This window comes from Castor canadensis, chromosome 2 (assembly GCF_047511655.1).
Source record: "Castor canadensis chromosome 2, mCasCan1.hap1v2, whole genome shotgun sequence".
Lineage (NCBI taxonomy): Eukaryota > Metazoa > Chordata > Mammalia > Rodentia > Castoridae > Castor > Castor canadensis.
The window spans coordinates 134,682,783-134,702,234 of NC_133387.1; the positions used below are offsets into that span (position 1 = coordinate 134,682,783).

Sequence of the window (19,452 nt, forward strand, 5' to 3'; positions counted from 1 at the left end):
ATGGACGTCTCATGAACTATTGCCCAGGCTGGCCTTGAACCATGATCCTACAGATCTCTGCCTCTTAAGTAGCTAGGATTACAGGTGTGAGCCACCAGTGCCCAGTTCTTACTGGTTTTTTGAGACAGTGTCTCCCTACATCGCCCAGGTTGGCTTGAACTCATGATCCCCTTGCCTTTACCTGCCTAGTGCTGGGATTACAGACGTGTACCACCATGCCCAGCAAATAAAACTCTGCTTCAAAAAGTGCAATCCAGAAAATGAAAAAAATCCACAGAATAGGAAAAAATTTTAAATCATTTATTTGATAACGGTATTACATCTGAACATATATTAACCCAATTAAAACTGGGCAAATTTTCCTGAAAATTAGATACAAATGGCTAATCAGTACATGAAAGGATGCTAAAGCTCTTTAGCCATTAGGGAAACACAAATCAAAGCCATGATGAGATACTGCTTCATACATTAGAATGGCTCTAATCAAAAAGACAATAGTTAGGATTTCCCAGGAGATATTAGAATCTTTATAAAGGTGCAGTAAACAACTGTTTCATGTTCCTCAAAATGCTAAATATAGGCCAGGCATTGTAGTACATGCCTGTAACCCCAGCACTCATGAAACTGATGCAGGTTGATCACAAGTTGAGACCAGCAAGGGCTACAAGTGATACTCTGTTGTAACTGTAAATAAATAAAAAGTTAAACATAGAGTTACCATATGGCCCAGTAATTCCACTCCTAGATGTGTAACCCAAGAGAAATAAGAACATATTTTCACACAAAAACTTCTACATAAATGTTCGTAGCATTATCTGTAACAGTTTAAAAAAAAAGTGGAAACATTCCAAATGTCCATCAACTAATGATAGATAAACAAAATGTGGTATATCCATACAATAGAAAATCATTTTGGCTGTGGGTGTGGCTCAAGTGGTAGAGCAACTGCCTAGCAAAGGTGAAGTCCTGAGTTCCAACCCCAGTACTGCCAAAGGAAAAAAAAGAAGTCAAGTGTCAGTAATTCACACCTGTAATCACAGCTACTTCAGAGGATCCCAGCCAGCCTAGGCAGAAAAGTTTATGAGACACCCGCCCCCCCCCCAATCTCACTAGAAAAAAAAAAAAAAGGGCTTGGTCATGCACCCCTATCATCCCAGCAACAGTAAGAAACTTAAAATAGGAGGATGATGGTCCAGGCTGGCCTGGGCAAGAAGCAAGACCTGATCTCCAAAATAAGCAGAAAAAAAAAAGGTGGGGGGGCGGTGCGGCTTAAAATGTGGCTCAAGCAGTACAGCACCTGCCTCACAAGAATAAAGCCCTAAATTCAACCCTCACTTCTGCAAAAAAAAAAAAGGATAAAAGTACTAATACATACAACTACATGAATGAACCTCAGAAATACTATGTTTGCACAAGGTCTAAGACTCAATCTCCAAGCACAGGAGGCAGGGAATTCAGGGAAGATGAGCAAGAAATTCAGAGTAACTGCTAATGGGTCTAATTAAACAGATTAACCTTATGGACTATAAATAATGTCTCAAAAAAACATCATGCTAAATGCAAGAAGCTAGCCTCAAAAGATTACATACTGCATGTTACATTTATGACACTGTGGAAAAGGCAAAACTGTAAGGACGGAAATGAGACTGAAGGTTGCCAGAAGTTGGAGAAGGAAGAAAGAACTGACCATAAAGGAATACAGGGACTTTTGAGGGATGGCGAGCTGTTAGGTATAAGTACTGCGCGGGCACCCACGCGGGAGGCCGGGCCAGGGTCTGGGCCTGGCCTGGGAGCCCTCCTTTTCTTGGCGGGGACTGAGTGTGTGTGTGGTCCCACTTCCCTTTATGTAAGGAGCCAGAAGGAAAGGGCTCTGTCCTTCTCGGTGTCGTATCTTCGGTGCCAGAGGCTTCCCGTTCTCCGGTTCTATCCTGAAACGCGGAGACACCGGTGGAAGAAAAAAAAGGAAAAGAAAAAGAAAAAGGAATACACGGAAATTTTGCACAATATTCTATATGTGGAAGCTACACAATTTGTTTACATTTGTCAAAAATCAGAAAACTGTGCACCTAAAAAAGAGCAAATTTCATTCTATGTAAATTGTACCAAAAATAAAAAACAAAAAACCCTGAAAGTCATTTTTTTTTTTTTCCAGACAGGGTCTTACTGTGTTGCCCCAGCTGGTCTCAACCTCCTGGGCACAAGCAAGCCTCCTGCCTCAGCCTCCTAAGTAACTGGGAACACATCCACCCAAATTTGACTTTTAAAAAAGGCAAATTTACATTGTGAAGATGAAAAAAAAAAAAACCCATAATATTTGGAAACATGAGAGCAAAAGAATAATGAAAACCTTAAAAGTATACTAGAATTCACTCTGAGCGCCATAACATGTGTGGAATGTCTCCTGTGAATGCCACCAAGATTATATCATAATGACTGACAGAATGATAATCTAGTCATACACATGAGGACCTTGGCAGAAATCACTCCCTTTGGAATTTAGAATCAAAGTTTAAAAAAAAAAAAAATGGCCTCCCTATAAAAGTAAAAGTCAACACAAAAGTATACTTATCTGGCCAAGTCTATTAATTTAAGGGGGAAATTGCACTTAGAATTAAATACTGAGAAACACTCAAGCCTAATCAAAGTAAGCAGAGTGTATGTCTAGATGTTTTTAAAGAAGGAAAAAAGAAAAATTAACCTGCCTTTAAAAAGTATTAGGATAGGTACAATAATCTTCATAAAACTGGGGGAGAAAGGGAATGTGGACTATAGAGAAGACTGTCAGTGTTTATTAAGAACTATTCAAGGGAGAAAGAAAAACAGTTTCATAGATATGTAGTTACTAGAACTCTGCCATGGAACACAAAACATTTCTAAGACTTTTACACAACCTAGAATACTATCCCTCAAAACTATTTGATTTCCTTTATTTTCCAAAACTTTCTAATTTGGTTTTCCAAAGTTTATGATCCTAAAAGCACGGCCTACAATGGCAGAAACTAGTATTCACTACCCAACTACAATTAACAGATTCTGGATTACTTTAAAAAAAAGAAAGAAAAGCACTTATGATTTTGGTTATGATGAATCAATCTCCCAGAACCTGAACTGTGCTTAACAAGCACATAAAACTACACTTTGTATTCTGCCAAACTGTGGAGCAGATCACAGAGAAAAGTAGTCACCAAGCTTGCTCTTTGACATCTCTTTCTTTAAAAAGAATAACTGCATTTATAAAGAATACTTCACTGAGGGACTACAGGAGAGAAATACTTATTGAGTCATGGACAAATTTCTTGTGAACTACAAAATGTCTGTGCTAAAAGGGGCAGAGAGACCTTTACTTTGAGCCTTCTTTTGGCAGCACTGAGGTTTGAACTCAGGGCCTCAGACTTGCTAGGCGGGCATTCTACCACTTGAACCACTCCACCAGCTCACTTTGAACCTTCTCATTTTGCAGATGAGATATTACATTGCATCTTGGAGGTTAAGTTACCTGCTCAGAATCTTCAAAGTTAAGCAGGCATTCAACACAAGTCTCTTGACTCCCTCAAGTCAGTGTTTTTCCCATTAAACTACAGTGCCTGCTTCGTCATAAAGCAGTAAGAGCAACTATGAAATCACACAGATCTGAGTTCAAAACCCAGCTTCCTCTCTACTTCTGGGATAGGAAATCATTGACTGTATTCCTCTGTAATGTGGAACAATGATGTTTTCTATCTAATAGATATCATTAAATGAAAGAATGCCTATGAAGTGTTTTTCAGAGAGCCCAGAACAAACTCAGAATGTGATATAAGTTTTGGATCAAGTAACAATTAAAATTTAAATCTATGTGATAAGGACATGACATCAAATAACCCTAAGAAACAACAGTACTTTGTTATGATATACATATTTTGAAAGTATTCATCTTAGTTATAATTATGTCAGAGAAATAGAGGAAAAATAAGGATAAAAAAGAATGCTAATGTATCTTTTTAAAATTCTTAATGTATCTTTTCATTAGATTATAATTGTTTTATTTTCAAGTTTTGTATGTCAAAGCTTACCTACTTATAAATAATTCAAGATAATTTTTAAAGTAACTGGATGCTAATAACATGAGATAACTTTCTTTTTTTAATGAAGTCTCTCTTTTCTTTTTCTAATTTTTTTGGCAGCACTGGGATTTGAGCTCAGGGCCTCACTCTTGCAAATGAGCCACTCCACCAGCCACAAGACAACTTTCTATAATCATTCTAACCACAAATCTCAACGTAATAGTAAACACATTCAACCAGGAAAACTAGCCAGTCTTAAAATGGTATTGCCAGATGTGGTGGTGCATGCCTGTAATTATAGCACTGGGAAGGCTGAGTAAGAAGGATCCAGAGTTTGAGGCCAGCCTACGCTACACAGCAAGATCCTGTCTCAAAAAACCAAGGGCTGGGAATGTAACTCAGCGGTAGGGTACTTGCCTAGCATGCAGAAGGCCCCAAGTTCAATGCCCAGCACTGCAAAAGTAAAATGAATACATGCGGCTTTTGACCTTCTGAACCTGGCTAACTTCACTTAAGATGATGTTCTCCAGTTCCAGCCATTTACCTGCAAATGACAAAATTTCATTCTTTGTGGCTAAATAAAATTTTTTGTATATAAATGTCACATTTTCTCACTTCATCCATAGTGGGACATCTTGACTGTTTCCACAACTTAGCTATTATGAATAATGTGATAATAAACATAGGTGTGCAGGTACTTATATGGTAACCTGACTTACATTCCTTTGGGTGTATTCCTAAGAGTGAAATTGCTGAATCATATGGCAGATCTATTTTTAGTGTTTTGAGGAGCCTCCATACTGTCTTCCATAGTGGTTGTACTAGCTTACATTCCCACAAGCAGTGTATGAGGGTTCCTTTTTCCCCATATCCTCACCAACATTTGTTGTTGTTTGTGTTCTTGATGGCAGCAATTCTGACAGGAGTGAGGTGGAATCTTAATGTGGTTTTGATTTGCATTTCCTTGATGGCCAGGGATGTTGAGTATTTCTTCATGTGTTTTTTTTTTCTCTTTTTTTTTTTTTTTGGCCATTTGGACATCTTCCTTTGAAAAAGCTCTATTCAGGTCACTTGCCCATTTCTTCATTGGGTCATTGATTTTTGGGGAGTTCAGTTTTTTGAGCTCCCTGTATATTCTGGTTATTAATCCTTTGTCAGATGCATAGCTGGCAAAGATTTTCTCCCATTCTGTGAGCAGCCTCTTCAATTTAGTGATCATTTCTTTTGTTGTGCAGAAGCTTTTTAATTTCATGTAGTCCCATTTGTCAACACTTTCTCTTAGTTGCTGAGCCATCTGGATTCTATTTAAGAAGTCATTCCCTATGCCTATTAATTCCAGTGTATTCCCTGTTCTTTCCTGCACTAGCTTCAAAGTTTCAGGTCTTGTATTAAGGTCCTTAATCCACTTTGATACTTGTACAGGTTGAAAGACATGGATCTAGTTTCAGTTTCCAACATGTAGATATTCAGTTTTCCCAGCAACATTTGTTGAAGAGGCTGTCTTTTCCCCATTGTATGTTTTTGGTGACTTTGTCAAAAATCAGGTGGGCGTAGCTGCGTGGATTCATATCTGGGTCTTCTATTCTATTCCACTGGTCTTCCTATCTGTTTTTGTGCCAGTATCATGCTGTTTTTATTGCTATGGCTCTGTAGTATAGTTTGAAGTCAGGTATTGTGATACCTCTAGCCTTAAGCATTAAGAATGTGAATATGATTGATGTACTCTCTATACAAGAATGAAAATAGAATTTTTAGGCCTGTTGAAATCCTCATATGAAGGAGACTAAGGTAGAAAGAAGAAAAATAGAGGAGATAAACCAACTTCAGGTTATAATACATATGTACATGGAAATGTTACAAGGAAATTCCCTGTGTAATCATCTTAAACAAACAAAAATGTCTTTTTTCTTTTCTTTTCTTTTCTTTTTTTTTTTTTTTTACAAAATCAGAGAACAGAAGGGCTGAACAGGTCTTATCAAGTGGGGGATGATACTAGTGGAAGGGAGGGGGAAATGGGGAAAGTGTGTTGGAGGACGAATATAGTGCAAATACTGTGTACACATGTACATAAATGGAAAAATGATACTTATTGAAACTATTCCAGATTTGGGGGAAGAAGGGAAAAAGTAGAATGATGGAGGGGGTGAATTCAACTATGACATATTTAACATATTGTAAGAACTTTTGTAAATGCCATAATGTACCCCCACCCAGCACAATAGGAAAAAAAAGAAAATGAAAATGAATACAGTATTATACAGTAATTATACACACACAAAGTTACAGGAGTAATATAGAGATGCCCTACATTCTCCATACCCAGCTTCCTCCATGTTAACATCTTAGATAACCATTGCATATCATCAAACCAGGAAATTGACATTGGCACTAGTTGAGACAATCTGCGTAACATAAAATTCACCATTCTAAAGTACACAATTCAATGGTTTTCATATTCCCAGAGTTGTGGAACCCATACCACTATTGACCATAGCAAAATTCCTAAGATTGGCATATCCAATGTCTTCATTTTTAAAATCTATTTAGCTTAAGCAAAAGGTAACTTTACACTTGCATTACTAATAATCACCTTTCTCACAACTATCACTTTTGTTCATGTCTATAATCAACATACATTAAGATCCTAGGTAATAGCTTAGATACTAATTCTACAAAGATATAATACTGGTACTTTAGACAGTACACAATCTAATGAGAGGCAGACATGTGCATCAATATTTACATTTCAAAGTGGTAAATGCTACGTTAAGGTCCCCCAATGCACTTCCCAGCAACTTTGGGAGAAAGTCTACCCTTGCATAAGGAGGTGATGGAAGCCTAATGATCCATGCAGTGAGAGAGGATGCAGATAGAGGATGAGAAGAGGCAATGCTAGAAAGAATAGTAGCATAAAGATCATGGAAGCCCTTCTATGCCATGCTAAAGGCTACAGTGACCAAGTAAGCAATGGGAAAACCATGAAGAATTTTATAAACAGAAAATGATCAGAGTGCATTTGGAAAGCAGTGAAAGATGAGAATGGGCCCACTGTTCCACAGGACAGTGAAACCTAGACCACTTAATTCCTACATCTAGCAGACACAAATGGGGATCCAAGGGAATGCAGAGTATTCAGTGCTAAATATTTACTGTCTGGCCCAGGAGAGGGCCCTATACCCAACTCCAGGGCACTCTGGCAGAGTCTTGCTCAGTGAGATATTTACCATGGTTCATTGATTATTGAATATTTTAAATATCACCCACACATGAAAGCCAAGTCCAAGGGCTCCTTTAAACCATTAAGCATTTACCATCACACACAGATGTAGTAACAAAACATAGTTCTTCAATATTCTTTCATCATCCCCAACCTGGTTTTTCCATGTTCTCCCTCCAGACTCTCACAGGTATTTCAGCTTAGGTCTCATTGTGCTCCAGCCTCATTTTCTCTGGGTTTGATCTTTTGTTTCTCCTTTTAGCCAATTAGTCTAATTCTCCCTCCAGTTTCACTAAATTCAGCTGTCCAGAGTAAAGACTTCCTTGGCCATGGGCAATGGGAATGAAGATGAACTCATTCCCAAAGTACCAGACCTAAAGTAGACAGAGTCTCATTGAAGATAGTAAGCCACTCAGAAATAATTGAAAAAAAAAGTTAATAGAAAACTCGAACCATAATACTCAATCCAACTAAAACCAAAAGTTTTCAGGAATCTTTAGGTTTGAATCCCAAGATCCTACTTTATACAAGACAAGAGTTCCATTCCTATTGCCTCAAGTTCCAGCTAAGTAAAATACACAACACTCTTATGTTGAATAATGAACTCAAATGACATATCACATTATGCCTTGTGCGTATTTACCTACACTGTGATTACATCTTTTTTTTTTTTTAACATCACCCAAAAACAGAGGTGTGACCACCACACAAAGAATCTGACCACAAGCAAAGGTTTATCTAAGCAGTGATGGCAATTAGAATTGGTGATCAGAGGACTGAGGATACAAGAGAGGGTGTGATAGTGCTTAACATGAGCTCAATCCCCAGCACACACAAAAAGTAAGAAATGATAACAGATTGTACTAAATGGGTGGCCAAAAATACACATTAGCATAAAGCAAGAGAGATAAGAGATGGAAAAAAAACCCATCATGTCAGGAAAGATGGTAGAAAATTCAGGAAGTGAAGAGACAGTTTTTCTACTTCTTTTGACATTTTCTTTCAACCAGAAAGTAAAAGTATCATGTGAGATATATTATTAGTAAAAAATAGTCGATAATATTTCATATGGCATATTGAAAGATCTAATTTACAGCAAGATAGTATATCATTTTATCTGTTCTTAAAAATAAGACTAGTGTACTCAATATTAAAAATTATATATTCTTTACCATAAAACTATTAGCAAACAATTCTTAGATGTGCTTACCATGACTATTCATTTAAATACACTTGTTTAAATTACCCCAGATATAATAAAAAGTAATTTTCTCTCTCAATAGCCAAATTTCTTGATGGAATAACTTATGCGTAGCTTCCCAAAGAGCTCATGGGGTATTCTGTTGCATAGGTAAGTGTGTACTGTGAAACTGCAGGCTCACTATGCCAGAAAACATGCCAGCCATCTTTGCCAGCCCATGGAGTCCTTCTGACCCACAAACCTCCAATTCCATAATAACTTTAGTGGTTTGAATTTTTCTAGAGGCAAAAATATGAATGAGAACTGGCTGGGTGGGTGCTTTTTCCAGCCTAAATTATTCCTAGAAGAGATCCTTCAGTGAATTGACTAATTTTGATTTCTTGTGTTCTAATCAATGTTCTTATCTACTTGGCTCATGTCTAACAAAATAAAGAGTCTTAGTAGCACCTGCTTAGAAAATTTGAAAACCTCTGAGAATCCTGGAGCCAATTCTTCCAGGTAGGTATTGTCAAAAATTAGAATGAGGCTCAAACTAGAGGCTCTTAAGTTAAATCAAGGTGTAGTAGAAAAAGGCTCTCTACACCAGCCTGGAGGCAAAAGATAATTTGCCTGACTATGAAGTTCCAGACTATGAAACATTAGGTTCCTAATGTTTTGGCTTATTCCTACTATAAATTCAATAAAAGTAGCCAGACATTTGAGTGTGGCCTGGAGCATGATGTTTTCAAGTCTTGGGCCTGTGGGCCTTTGCTAAAATTTTTGGCTCCCACACCACCACTTTACAACAAGACCCCTTAATCTCGCCAACAAAGGAGTGTTCCTATTGTCAGTTATCCCCTATTCATCAGTCTTTAGACTATCCCTTCTTTTTCTCTTTTTCTAGAGCAAAATAACCTATTAGCATTGGCATTCTGCCTAACATTGATTGCTCAAATACCGAACAGTGCTTTCTGGGAGGTTCCCATTCCCAAAGCTCTAGCCTGGCATTGTGTTGAGTGCTAAAACTGCACCCTGTGTAGAGCTTGGAACTTTGTTTCTGGCAGGCAGGGGTTCACTGGAGAATCCAGGGATGCACTTCCCAGTCCTTTGGAGAAACTATTTTTGGTAAACACTTAGGTTTATGGAGAGAGATGCTCTAATGTGCCTTTTAAGACTTCATGGGTCACATTTCTTAATTATTAATGCACAACTGGGGTGGCACTGTATCCGTCAAAGGATTTTCAAACATTGGCTAAAAGTTGGAATTTGAAAACCCTCTTTTTTTTGTCAGATCCTTAAACAGATGCCAAAGAGAAGAGATCTCTTAGAAATAAAACTCATAGGTAGTTGCTGCAACCACAAAATTAAGACAGAAATCTGAATCCACCTTTTCTTTATATGGTGCCATTGCTTTATAAAGAATCTTAATTTTTGTTGTACAATTTCAGAGTTAGACTTAATTCACCACCAGCTTTATGCATTTATTTTTAGGTTGGACTGATTCCTCTCAGTATGTCAAGTTATGATTGAAATTTTGCTGACAGTAATTCTCCTTCAGCAAGTATATTTCTGTTGTTTGACTCAACTATTACCATACTAAGTCAGATAAACATATTAAATAAGATAGCTTATCTATCTAGAAAAAATCTACCGTTCACTCAGCCTGAAATGCCCTCTACTCATCCCTATATTCCATTTTCTGCTTTTGGTAACATTTCATACCCTGGTTCAAATCTCATTTCCATTGAGAAAACTTACTAATTTGGAATACCTCCCTATATCCAAGCTCCTTCCCACTTGTGCACTGCCACAAAAAATCACCTTAGCCCCAGTTCCATGAAAGTTACAATTTACTATATGTGTTTGCAATCTCTAAGTTGTAAGTTCTTTTATAACAAGTGTATTTACTCTTCTTTCCCCAATACTTTAAATTGTGTAGAAAATTTGTTTGAAAAACAAAATATAGCCAGGTGCTGGGGGCTCATGTTTGTGACCCTAGCTACTCAGGAGGCAGAAATAGGAAGGCTCGTGGTTCAAAACCCTAGCAAACAGTTCACAAGACTCTATCTCCAAAACACCTATCACAAAAAGGGGTGGTGGAGTGACTCAAGGTAAAGGCCCTGAGTTCAAGCCCAGTACTACAAAATATGTGTGTGTGTGTGTGTGTGTGTGTGTGTATACACAAAAAAACCAAAATATTGGTTTTAGACAGGAGAGGCAAAAAAAAAAAAACACTTTAAATAGCATCAAATTGACATAATGACACATTATAAACATTGCACAATCTTTAGAATCCTGCCCACTTAAAGATAGGTATGTTTATCTTTAAGCAACCTAGCTTTCATCTTGCAAGGATAGAGACTCTGCTAAGACCATTCAAGAAATAAATCAAAAATTGGAAAGGTGAGAGGTGTTCTTTGCTTCTCCACCTTCCTCACTTCCTACAGCCAATCAAGACGACTTGTCAATTTTACCTACTAAATGTCTCTGTAACAAGGTACTGATTCTCAAACCTGGACAAGCCTAAGAATTACCTGGAAAGCTTGATAAAAAGACTACTGAGCTCTATCACCAGTTTCTGATTCACTAGGTCTGGGGTGGGACTAATAATTTTTATTTTGATTACCTACCCAAGTGATACTAGTGCTACTATCTAGAAACCACATTTTGAAAACCACTTTTTTTTATTATTCATATGTGCATACAATGCTTGGGTCATTTCTCCCCCCTGCCCCCACCCCCTCCCTTACCACCCACTCCGCCCCCTCTCTCTCCTCCCCACCCACTCGATACGTGGCAGAAACTATTTTGCCCTTATTTCTAATTTTGTTGAAGAGAGAGTATAAGCAATAATAGGAAGGAACAAGGGTTTTTGCTGGTTGAGATAAGGATAGCTATACAGGGAGTTGACTCACGTTAATATCCTGTGCGTGTGTGTTACCATCTAGGTTAATTCTTTTTGATCTAACCTTTTCTCTAGTTCCTAGTCCCCTTCTCCTATTGGCCTCAGTTGCTTTTAAGGTATCTGCTTTAGTTTCTCTGCATTGAGGGCAACAAATGCTAGCTAATTTTTTAGGTGTCTTACCTATCCTCACACCTCCCTTGTGTGCTCTCGCTTTTATCATGTGATCAAAGTTCAATCCCCTTGTTGTGTTTGCCCTTGATCTAATGTCCACATATGAGGGAGGACATATGATTTTTTGTCTTTTGGGCCAGGCTAACCTCACTCAGAATAATGTTCTCCAATTCCATCCATTTACCAGCGAATGATAACATTTCATTCTTCTTCATGGCTGCATAGAATTCCATTGTGTATAGATACCACATTTTCTTGATCCATTCGTCAGTAGTGGGGCATCTTGGCTGTTTCCATAACTTGGCTATTGTGAATAGTGCTGCAATAAACATGGGTGTGCAGATGCCTCTGGAGTAACCTGTGTCACAGTCTTTTGGGTATATCCCCAAGAGCGGTATTGCTGTATCAAAGGGTAGATCAATGTTTAGCTTTTTAAGTAGCCTCCAAATTTTTTGAAAACCACTTTTTAAACCCATTCCTTACTCTATATTCCATGCTTTTGACAGGATTCAAAATTTCTACTAAAGAAAAAAAGCCCTCGGGTTGTGACAGAGGAAGATGTTTTGAATGATGCCTAAGAATAACTAAATTTGTTCCTGATCTTGAACAGTTTCCCTTGGTGGGCAGTGGTTTTCTGAGGCTTAGAAATGATGGTTAGCAATCAGAAATTAGTCTTAAAACATTTCTGGAGTAGTCCACGGTGCCTCTAAATATGAACCAGCAGATGAGGTCATGGTCATGCAAGGAGTCAGAAGTAGAGAAGGGGATAAAAGCCATAATCACTGTGAAAGGGGTATTTTCTGTAGACAAGTGAATGGAGCTATTGTACACAAACTTGATGGTTGCCAAGCATGTGGTCCAATTATTTTGCCTGTATGAGCATGGCACGGAAAGATCTCTTTAGAGAACTTGATTCCCACAAATTTGTTTAGTCTGATGGCAGTAGGCAAAAGCCTAGAAAAATTGAACCTAAGTGTCTCTACAAGTTCCTATCTTCCAAATCTAGAATATGATATAAGGAAGTTGGAAAGATCATGAAGGATATAACACCAGTCATAGAAATAATAAGCAACTGCAACCAGTAAGTGACCAATACAATCCTCTAACTTGGTCAAAACACTGACATCAATAATGAGGATCACATGGTGGCCTTGAGAGGCAAGAGGTCCATGACTTAAGTCCAGAGCTTAAGTCCCTCAGAAAAAATGCTGGAGTTTGGGATACGTACTCTTAGACTCTCTGCCCTCCCCAGTCTGCCTTTACTCTCCCTATTTCAAGTGTTTGTAGAGGTTCAAAAAGTTATACTGGTCTAGAGTTTTACAGGAATAGTAGACCTGCTTAAACATTAGAATGGACATATCACCAGGTATTTTGTTCTTTTAGGGGAAATACCATTCACTCTGCAACATGGGAATAAAGACCATTTAGTATCCTTCAAATTTCTCAGCTGCATAGGAAAACCATTCAGGTGGTTGACTTGCTCAAGGATCAAGGCCAAAAAACAAGAGGAGCAATGACTGCCATCTGGCCTCCAGAGAAGCAATACCACCCCTCCTGGGACATCACACAGGTGAGGAAGAGAAGCTGGAAGGTTGCTGCCCATCCTCCATGATATTCACATTAGTTGAATAAGCCCTAGCTAGTCACACCTGAGTGAAGAGTGACCCACTGGAAGCTGTTCCATGAAACAGGTCTGAAGATTAGATGGCTTGTTATAGATGAGGCTTGTAAAAGATGAAATCAGCTTAAAATAGATATAACTAGGAACAGGATGGGTATCATGGTTCACTTCCTGTTGGGGCAAGAGGTTAGAAAGAGGCTGTTAAGAAGGTCTGCATCCCATTTTATGTGCTATAGACTTACAGGAAAGGAATGAACACAGATTTCTGGGGCTACTGTGATCCCTATGTTCAAAATCCTAATTCTGGCAGACCTCTAAACCTCCATGAAGCACTGCAATACACAGTGTTCATTTGATCTCAGTCCTCTGAACCTGCAGAGATGGGAAAGAAACCTGAAAGGATTGAAATCCTAAAAGACAAACCAAAAAGTCATAGGAACTTACATACTGGGGCTCCATTAATTCAACAAAGGATAATTGCATAAAGTTATCAGAGACTTCAAAGCTCCATAAACACCACATTTATATACTTGTATTTCTCACCAGGGAGAGGGGTTACAAAACAAAATGGTTTGGAATGCGATGGGTTGAAAATACAGACTAATACAACTGTTAGAAAACGTTTATTTTCGGGCATAAGGAATTTTAAAGTTTAGAGTTCAACACAGCAATCATGTAGCACAAAGAAATCGGAATATTTATTGAACTGTGTAAGGAGAATTCTTAGGGTTCATGAGTTATAGCTTTCTCTCCTTTTTAAATTCTAAGATATAATCTAACATAAAAATAAATTTTTTTATCATTTTAAGAATTTCAGTATAGTAATTATTACATTATTAGTAAATCTCTTCTAAAATTAATGCCTTGCTTCTGGGATTTTTTTGCATTACACATTTTCATACCTATCAAAAACCACTATAAATGTGTAAGAAAACATCTTTTTAAAGCTGATATTAATAGCACAACTGTGACATATATGTTATATTACCTAGTTGGGTAATATAAACAGGAGTCAGACCACATGCTCTTTTATTATACAGTATGTTGAATTGCTTCATCCAGCATATTCATTCCAAGCATTTAGTAGAATGTAAATTCATACAAATACCCATGAGCAAAATCTGCTGCTTGTGGATCTCTCTTAGATGCCACTGACACTTAAATAGGAAAAAGAATGAGAGCACAATTATGCATCTAGATTTTACCTTCTGTACTCAAAAGACAGATTTGCAGAAGTTTCATGTAATAAATATTTAATATAGAAAATAAGAACCAATACAAGTGCTTTTAGGATTCTAATTTTGAAGTTAATTTTGAAGTTATGTTTCAAGAGTTAGAATGTAACTGACTTGCTATTGTATCAGAGATCCTGAAACAGCATAATTACCTGTTAAAAATTTTAAGTCAATATTCATGAAAATACAATCGCTTTGTGTTTTTCTCTATGAATAAAATTTTCCTAATTTTCTCACAGCATCCATTTTGCATTAATGAAGCTAAGGATTCCACTTACCAAATATGAAGCAGAAAATCTTAGAAAAGATAAATCAATGCCACCCCTCTTTAAAGACAAAGACTCTGTGGGCTAGAAGGAAGGTAAACATGAACTCTCAAATTTTAAGGAAAGGTTCTAATAAGGAGTCAAGGTATTCCAGCCTGGGATTTTACAGTTTCATTGAACTAATTAGAAATCATTTTAAGAGGGCTTATGGCTTAAACTGACTTATTTTCCTAACTAAGAGTAAAACATTTTCCAATTCTACTTTTGACTTGAATAAAAAAGGCACAATAACATATTAGTCTGTTTAAACACTCATTATTTGTAATATTTACAAATCTTTTTACTATGAAATAAGTATTAATATTTAAATTTTATAGATGAGGAAATTAAGGTAGAGAAGAAGCAACTTGGGGAGCCTGAATGGAAAGAGGAGGCAAAAGACAAGATTAAAGGACAAAAGGCCCATGGTTTAAATATAGTAGGGCTGCCTACTAACATTAAGAAAGTTCCTTTGACTTTTGGACCTGTCTTCATCTGTGAGAAGATCTGCATCCCATTTTATGTGATATATACCACCGGCCTCTCAAGTGGTTCCTGTAAGGCATAAGCAAACCACCTAACAGAATGCTTAGTGCATAGTCAGCCATTCTGAAACAGGGCTCTCCTGCCAGTTCACAATTCCATTTTCCTCACCTGGTAGAGTGGATATATAATCAATCCATAACTACTGTAGGAAAACGAGTTAACACTGCATGCAGAACTCCTGCTCAGCTCAGGGTTCAACTCATTTGTTCTCTCCCTCCTTCACTTTAGGTCTCAAAATGACTAAGTGGTTGAACCATGATCAAATCCAAACATTGTTTTCTCTATAAACACACAAAAACTTGATTTATGTCAGTAACTTAAAAATTTGTTTAACTTAGGTGCCTCATCAGTTATTTTAATGTGACCCAGTAAAATCGAATTCATTTCTAGGGTAATTTTACCTTTCAGTAATCACAAAAAAGCTATTAATATTCTCACTTGAAAATGCAAATTTCTTCAATGTTTATTTTACCTGAAAGATAGTTAAAAATATATTCCTTAGGATATTACATGCTTAGGCATTTAAATAAGCGACTCCATTCAGTTTGACTTGAAGGATATTAGATACACCTTTCATTTTTCACATTTTCTCACAAATAAAATAACAAAGTCAGGTAGTAAATGTGACAAATAAATACAGGTATGAATAAGTAAGACAGATGAGTGAAAAATATGGACCAGATCTGTATTTATGAGGCAATGACCTTCAAAACTGGCAGGGAGTTGTTAACAATGTTCTTTACAGGGAAGCAATTACACTATAACCTTCCCATGTGTATTTTCACTTCTCCTGGTCTACAAATACATTTGCGTATCAGAAAGAATGAAAGAGTAGTCTAGTAGCTGTGGCAACCTTCTTTGTGAAGATAAGTCATTTTTTAATTACCTTAATAATCACATACTAAATGCTAGATCAGTATTACTGCTGCATTATGAAAGGCTAAACCAATACCTTGACTGAATTGCCTATAACTGAAATTTACCAAATGAGACTATCATGGCTGTAACCAAGTGATACATTTCTAGTTTTGTAATACCCTAAATGGTCTCTGATTATCTCAAAAGTCATTTAAAAAAATCTTTCTAAAATAGACACCTTATTTAAACATAAATATGATACACAACAATTCCAGGAAAAGGAGTTCAAATTATGACTAAAAAATTAAAAATATACAGTACAATACTTAAAATGCTGGGAATATTGCTTAAGCTAATAAGAAACTCACCTATCCTTTCTATAGTAATTCTGTACCCAGTGTTTGACAAATGAGCACATGTGCACATATACATGCACACTATAGAAATGTACTGGAGGAAAAGTTGCTATGAAAAGCTCTAATGTTCAAAAAAGCTACACGTAAAAAAAAGTAATTTCATGTAAGGCATTCTTTTATAACCTTTCCTCACATGGGTGAAAACCAAAGAAATTCAAATACTGGTGTCAAAGAATGACATAACATATACTCTAGAATTCCTGTGCTTTTAGATTCCAATCTAAGAAACACAATGCCCACGCACTAACACATCTAGACTGTGGATATTTACTATAGTGTGGCCATTTACACCATACATGATTTTTTATAATATTAAATTCTAATAATACAAAATAAGAGCAGCAGGAAAATAAACACAACCATGGTAGAATACAGCAAGCATAAGTCGAGTAAGTCCTACTTAAAAGCATTCTTTTTCTCAAGGACAAAAAACTACCCACAATTATAACACCAATCAACCAACCTCACAGCTTCCACTAACCGGAAAAAAATAACTCCTTGCCTTATTGAGATACCTTAAATCCACGAGGTTATCAATCACTTCTAGTGGAGGGGTGAGGTGTTTCATTTGTACTCTATACCTTGGCAAAAGTTAATGGCCTGCTCCAGAAATTTTATTTCACCATATACCACAAAAGTATTCTTAAGAGTCATGAAAGTCTGAATTTCAAAATGCCCTTGATAGGTTATTTTTTGTAAATGCTTTAAATTTTAAAACAAAGGATAAAGACTTTAAAAGCTCTTAGCAATGTACTGAAATGGCAAAGATGTCAATTCCAGGTTTTCTCCTCCACCACCAAAACATTGTACATGGCACAATAACACAATAGAAACAAAAAGTGACATGTCACTCATTCAGTAAGGGAACAATACATAACATCTCTCTATCATATTCAACTACAAAAATCCTTTCACTTGATGGTCAGTCTCTTTTTTGACTGTTTAATCTGTATTTGAGTGACTTTAAAAAGATATCGTGTGCTCTTTCTATACCCTCATGGATCTTTGGCAGAAGTCAGCACTTAAGCCCAGAGCTGGGTTGGGGGGGCGGGGGGCGGGTGCGGTGTGAGGAAAGGGAAAGTGGAGAGAACGCTGAACTGAGCACAAAGTCAGCAGAGAGCAGCTGCTCTCATACACTACCCAGTGGCTTTCTCATACACCGCTATTTTATGATATTGAACACTGTCAGCAAAAAATAAAATAAATGAATGGGGGTACGGGGCTCCCCCAGGGTAGGACCCGGGCCAGCAGTTTTTGTCTGTCACATCTGAGCTGAGAAGCTTCTTCCGGTTTCTTACAGCAAAGGCAAGGGATCAGGTGAGACCCCTCCGGGGATAACTCAATTTGCTTCTTCACAAAGAGCAGTTTCTGGCAGCAAGCAGGCTCCTCAGGCTGATGAACTAACACCCGAGCTTTGTCAATCTTTTCAATCTCTTACTTTGTAAAGGAGAGAGGGCTGAGCCTGCATTCCCGGGAAAGACTACTACTCCTGACGTACCACACAGCAGTAGTGAAGAAACACAGGCAAGGGGTTGTAAAAGCCCTTTCAAAAAGATCTGCTTCTGAAGGAACTGCTGTGCAGCATTATCGTATTGTTAGCGTTTGTTTTTTTTGTTTTTTTTTAAGTCACCGATTCTTTCTGGCCACTGCCAACCCCCAAATCGCTGGGACTTGTTGCTAAACCTCTACCTCGCAACCCCTTGCCCCCCAGAAATGGCCAGCACATTGAGAAATGGGGATCAAAGGGCGGGAAAGGGGGCTGAATCTTTAAAGCTCAGAGGGCTGGGTTCCCTTCAATAGGCCACTCAGCATTGGCTGCGCGTTCAGTTCTACCTTCCGAGAGCTCTGACTCAAAAATGCTAGGAGAGAAATTATGACATAAACCTTTATCCTTGCAACCAGAAAGATAGTACAAGCCGGCCTTGCCGAGCCGGAGACCCAAAGCCTGCACCCCCGACGGGATGAAAAGTAGGAGCCTTCCCGCCCTGCCCGCCTCCCTCCCCACGCCCGCGGAAGGTGCTCCCGACCCCGGCGGACTCGAGAAGCCAGGACGCAGCGTCCTCGCCGTAGGAGAGGACAGAGGAGGAGTTGGGGTCCGGACGCCAGGACTCGCTCCGCCGCGGCACTCAGCCCCGGGTACCCGGCCCCGCGCAGAGGCTCCGGCTAAGGCGCCCTGCACCCGTGCGGTCCGCCGCAGTCGGGGATGGACAAAGCGCGGGACTGGGGCGACCCCCAGGAGGCGGATGTCGGCCGACTTGGCCGACTGGAGGTAAGGGGGGGGGGTCCCGCCGGCAGGGCGGCGCGGCGCTGACCTGGATGGTGCAGGTGTACTCGCTGTCGTCCAGCAGCCGCACTGTGCAGCTGTATTCGCGCTCCAGGCTCCTGCTGCTGCCGCTCATCAACCTGCTCAGCATCTTCCCGCCCGCTCGCCCCCGAGAGCGACGCGGCGGCGCTGCGGACGGTGGACCCGGCGCCCCTCAGCCCGGCAGCTCCGCGCGGGTCCCGGGCACCTGCACCATCACCCTGCCTCTGTTGCCGCCGCTGCCTCCTGCTGGCCTCACTCCTCCTCTCCTCCTCCTCCTCCCGAGCCGCCACCAACCACCTCCCCCCAGCCCAGAACAAGCGCCGAGCTCTCCTCCGCGCCCCACTGCCCTAGCCCAGCTCGTGGGGCGGGGCCTCAGCTGGAGAGGGCCAATGGGGGTCACGCGGCGGAACTGAATGGCAGATAGAACAGCCAATCAAGATAGGGAACTTGGAAGATGAGCGGGCTGAGAAAGCAATCACCGCAAAATAGTCGTATGGAACCAAGTCGGACCAGCCCTCTAGCGTCCCAAAGCCGCGGCTTCTCCCTTTCCTGAGGTGCCTATGGATGCTGTTTGCCCTTCACCAGGGCCAGGTGTGGACACCCAATTAGATGGATGTCAGCTGCCAGCAATCAGTGGCGAAGTCCCGCAT

General features: G+C 39.2%; 1 protein-coding gene and 1 non-coding gene across 4 annotated transcripts in view; one reads left to right on the forward strand and one right to left on the reverse strand.

The window, feature by feature from the left end:
- The window catches only part of Frmd5 (FERM domain containing 5), a 314,393-nt gene extending 295,302 nt beyond the window's left edge, over window positions 1-19,091 (reverse strand). For 2 of the 3 annotated variants that reach the window (XM_074065848.1, XM_074065847.1), the window contains exon 1: window positions 18,810-19,091. In XM_074065848.1, the coding sequence (XP_073921949.1) occupies window positions 18,810-18,911 (102 nt within the window). In that variant the 5' untranslated portion in view covers window positions 18,912-19,091. The remainder of the gene's footprint in view (window positions 1-18,809) is intronic. The other variant, XM_074065846.1, reaches the window with a different exon arrangement.
- Window positions 1,795-1,947, forward strand: LOC141421084 (small nucleolar RNA SNORA57). The gene has a single exon (XR_012445769.1). It is a non-coding gene; the product is annotated as a small nucleolar RNA SNORA57 (small nucleolar RNA).
- Window positions 19,092-19,452: the final 361 nt, after the last annotated feature.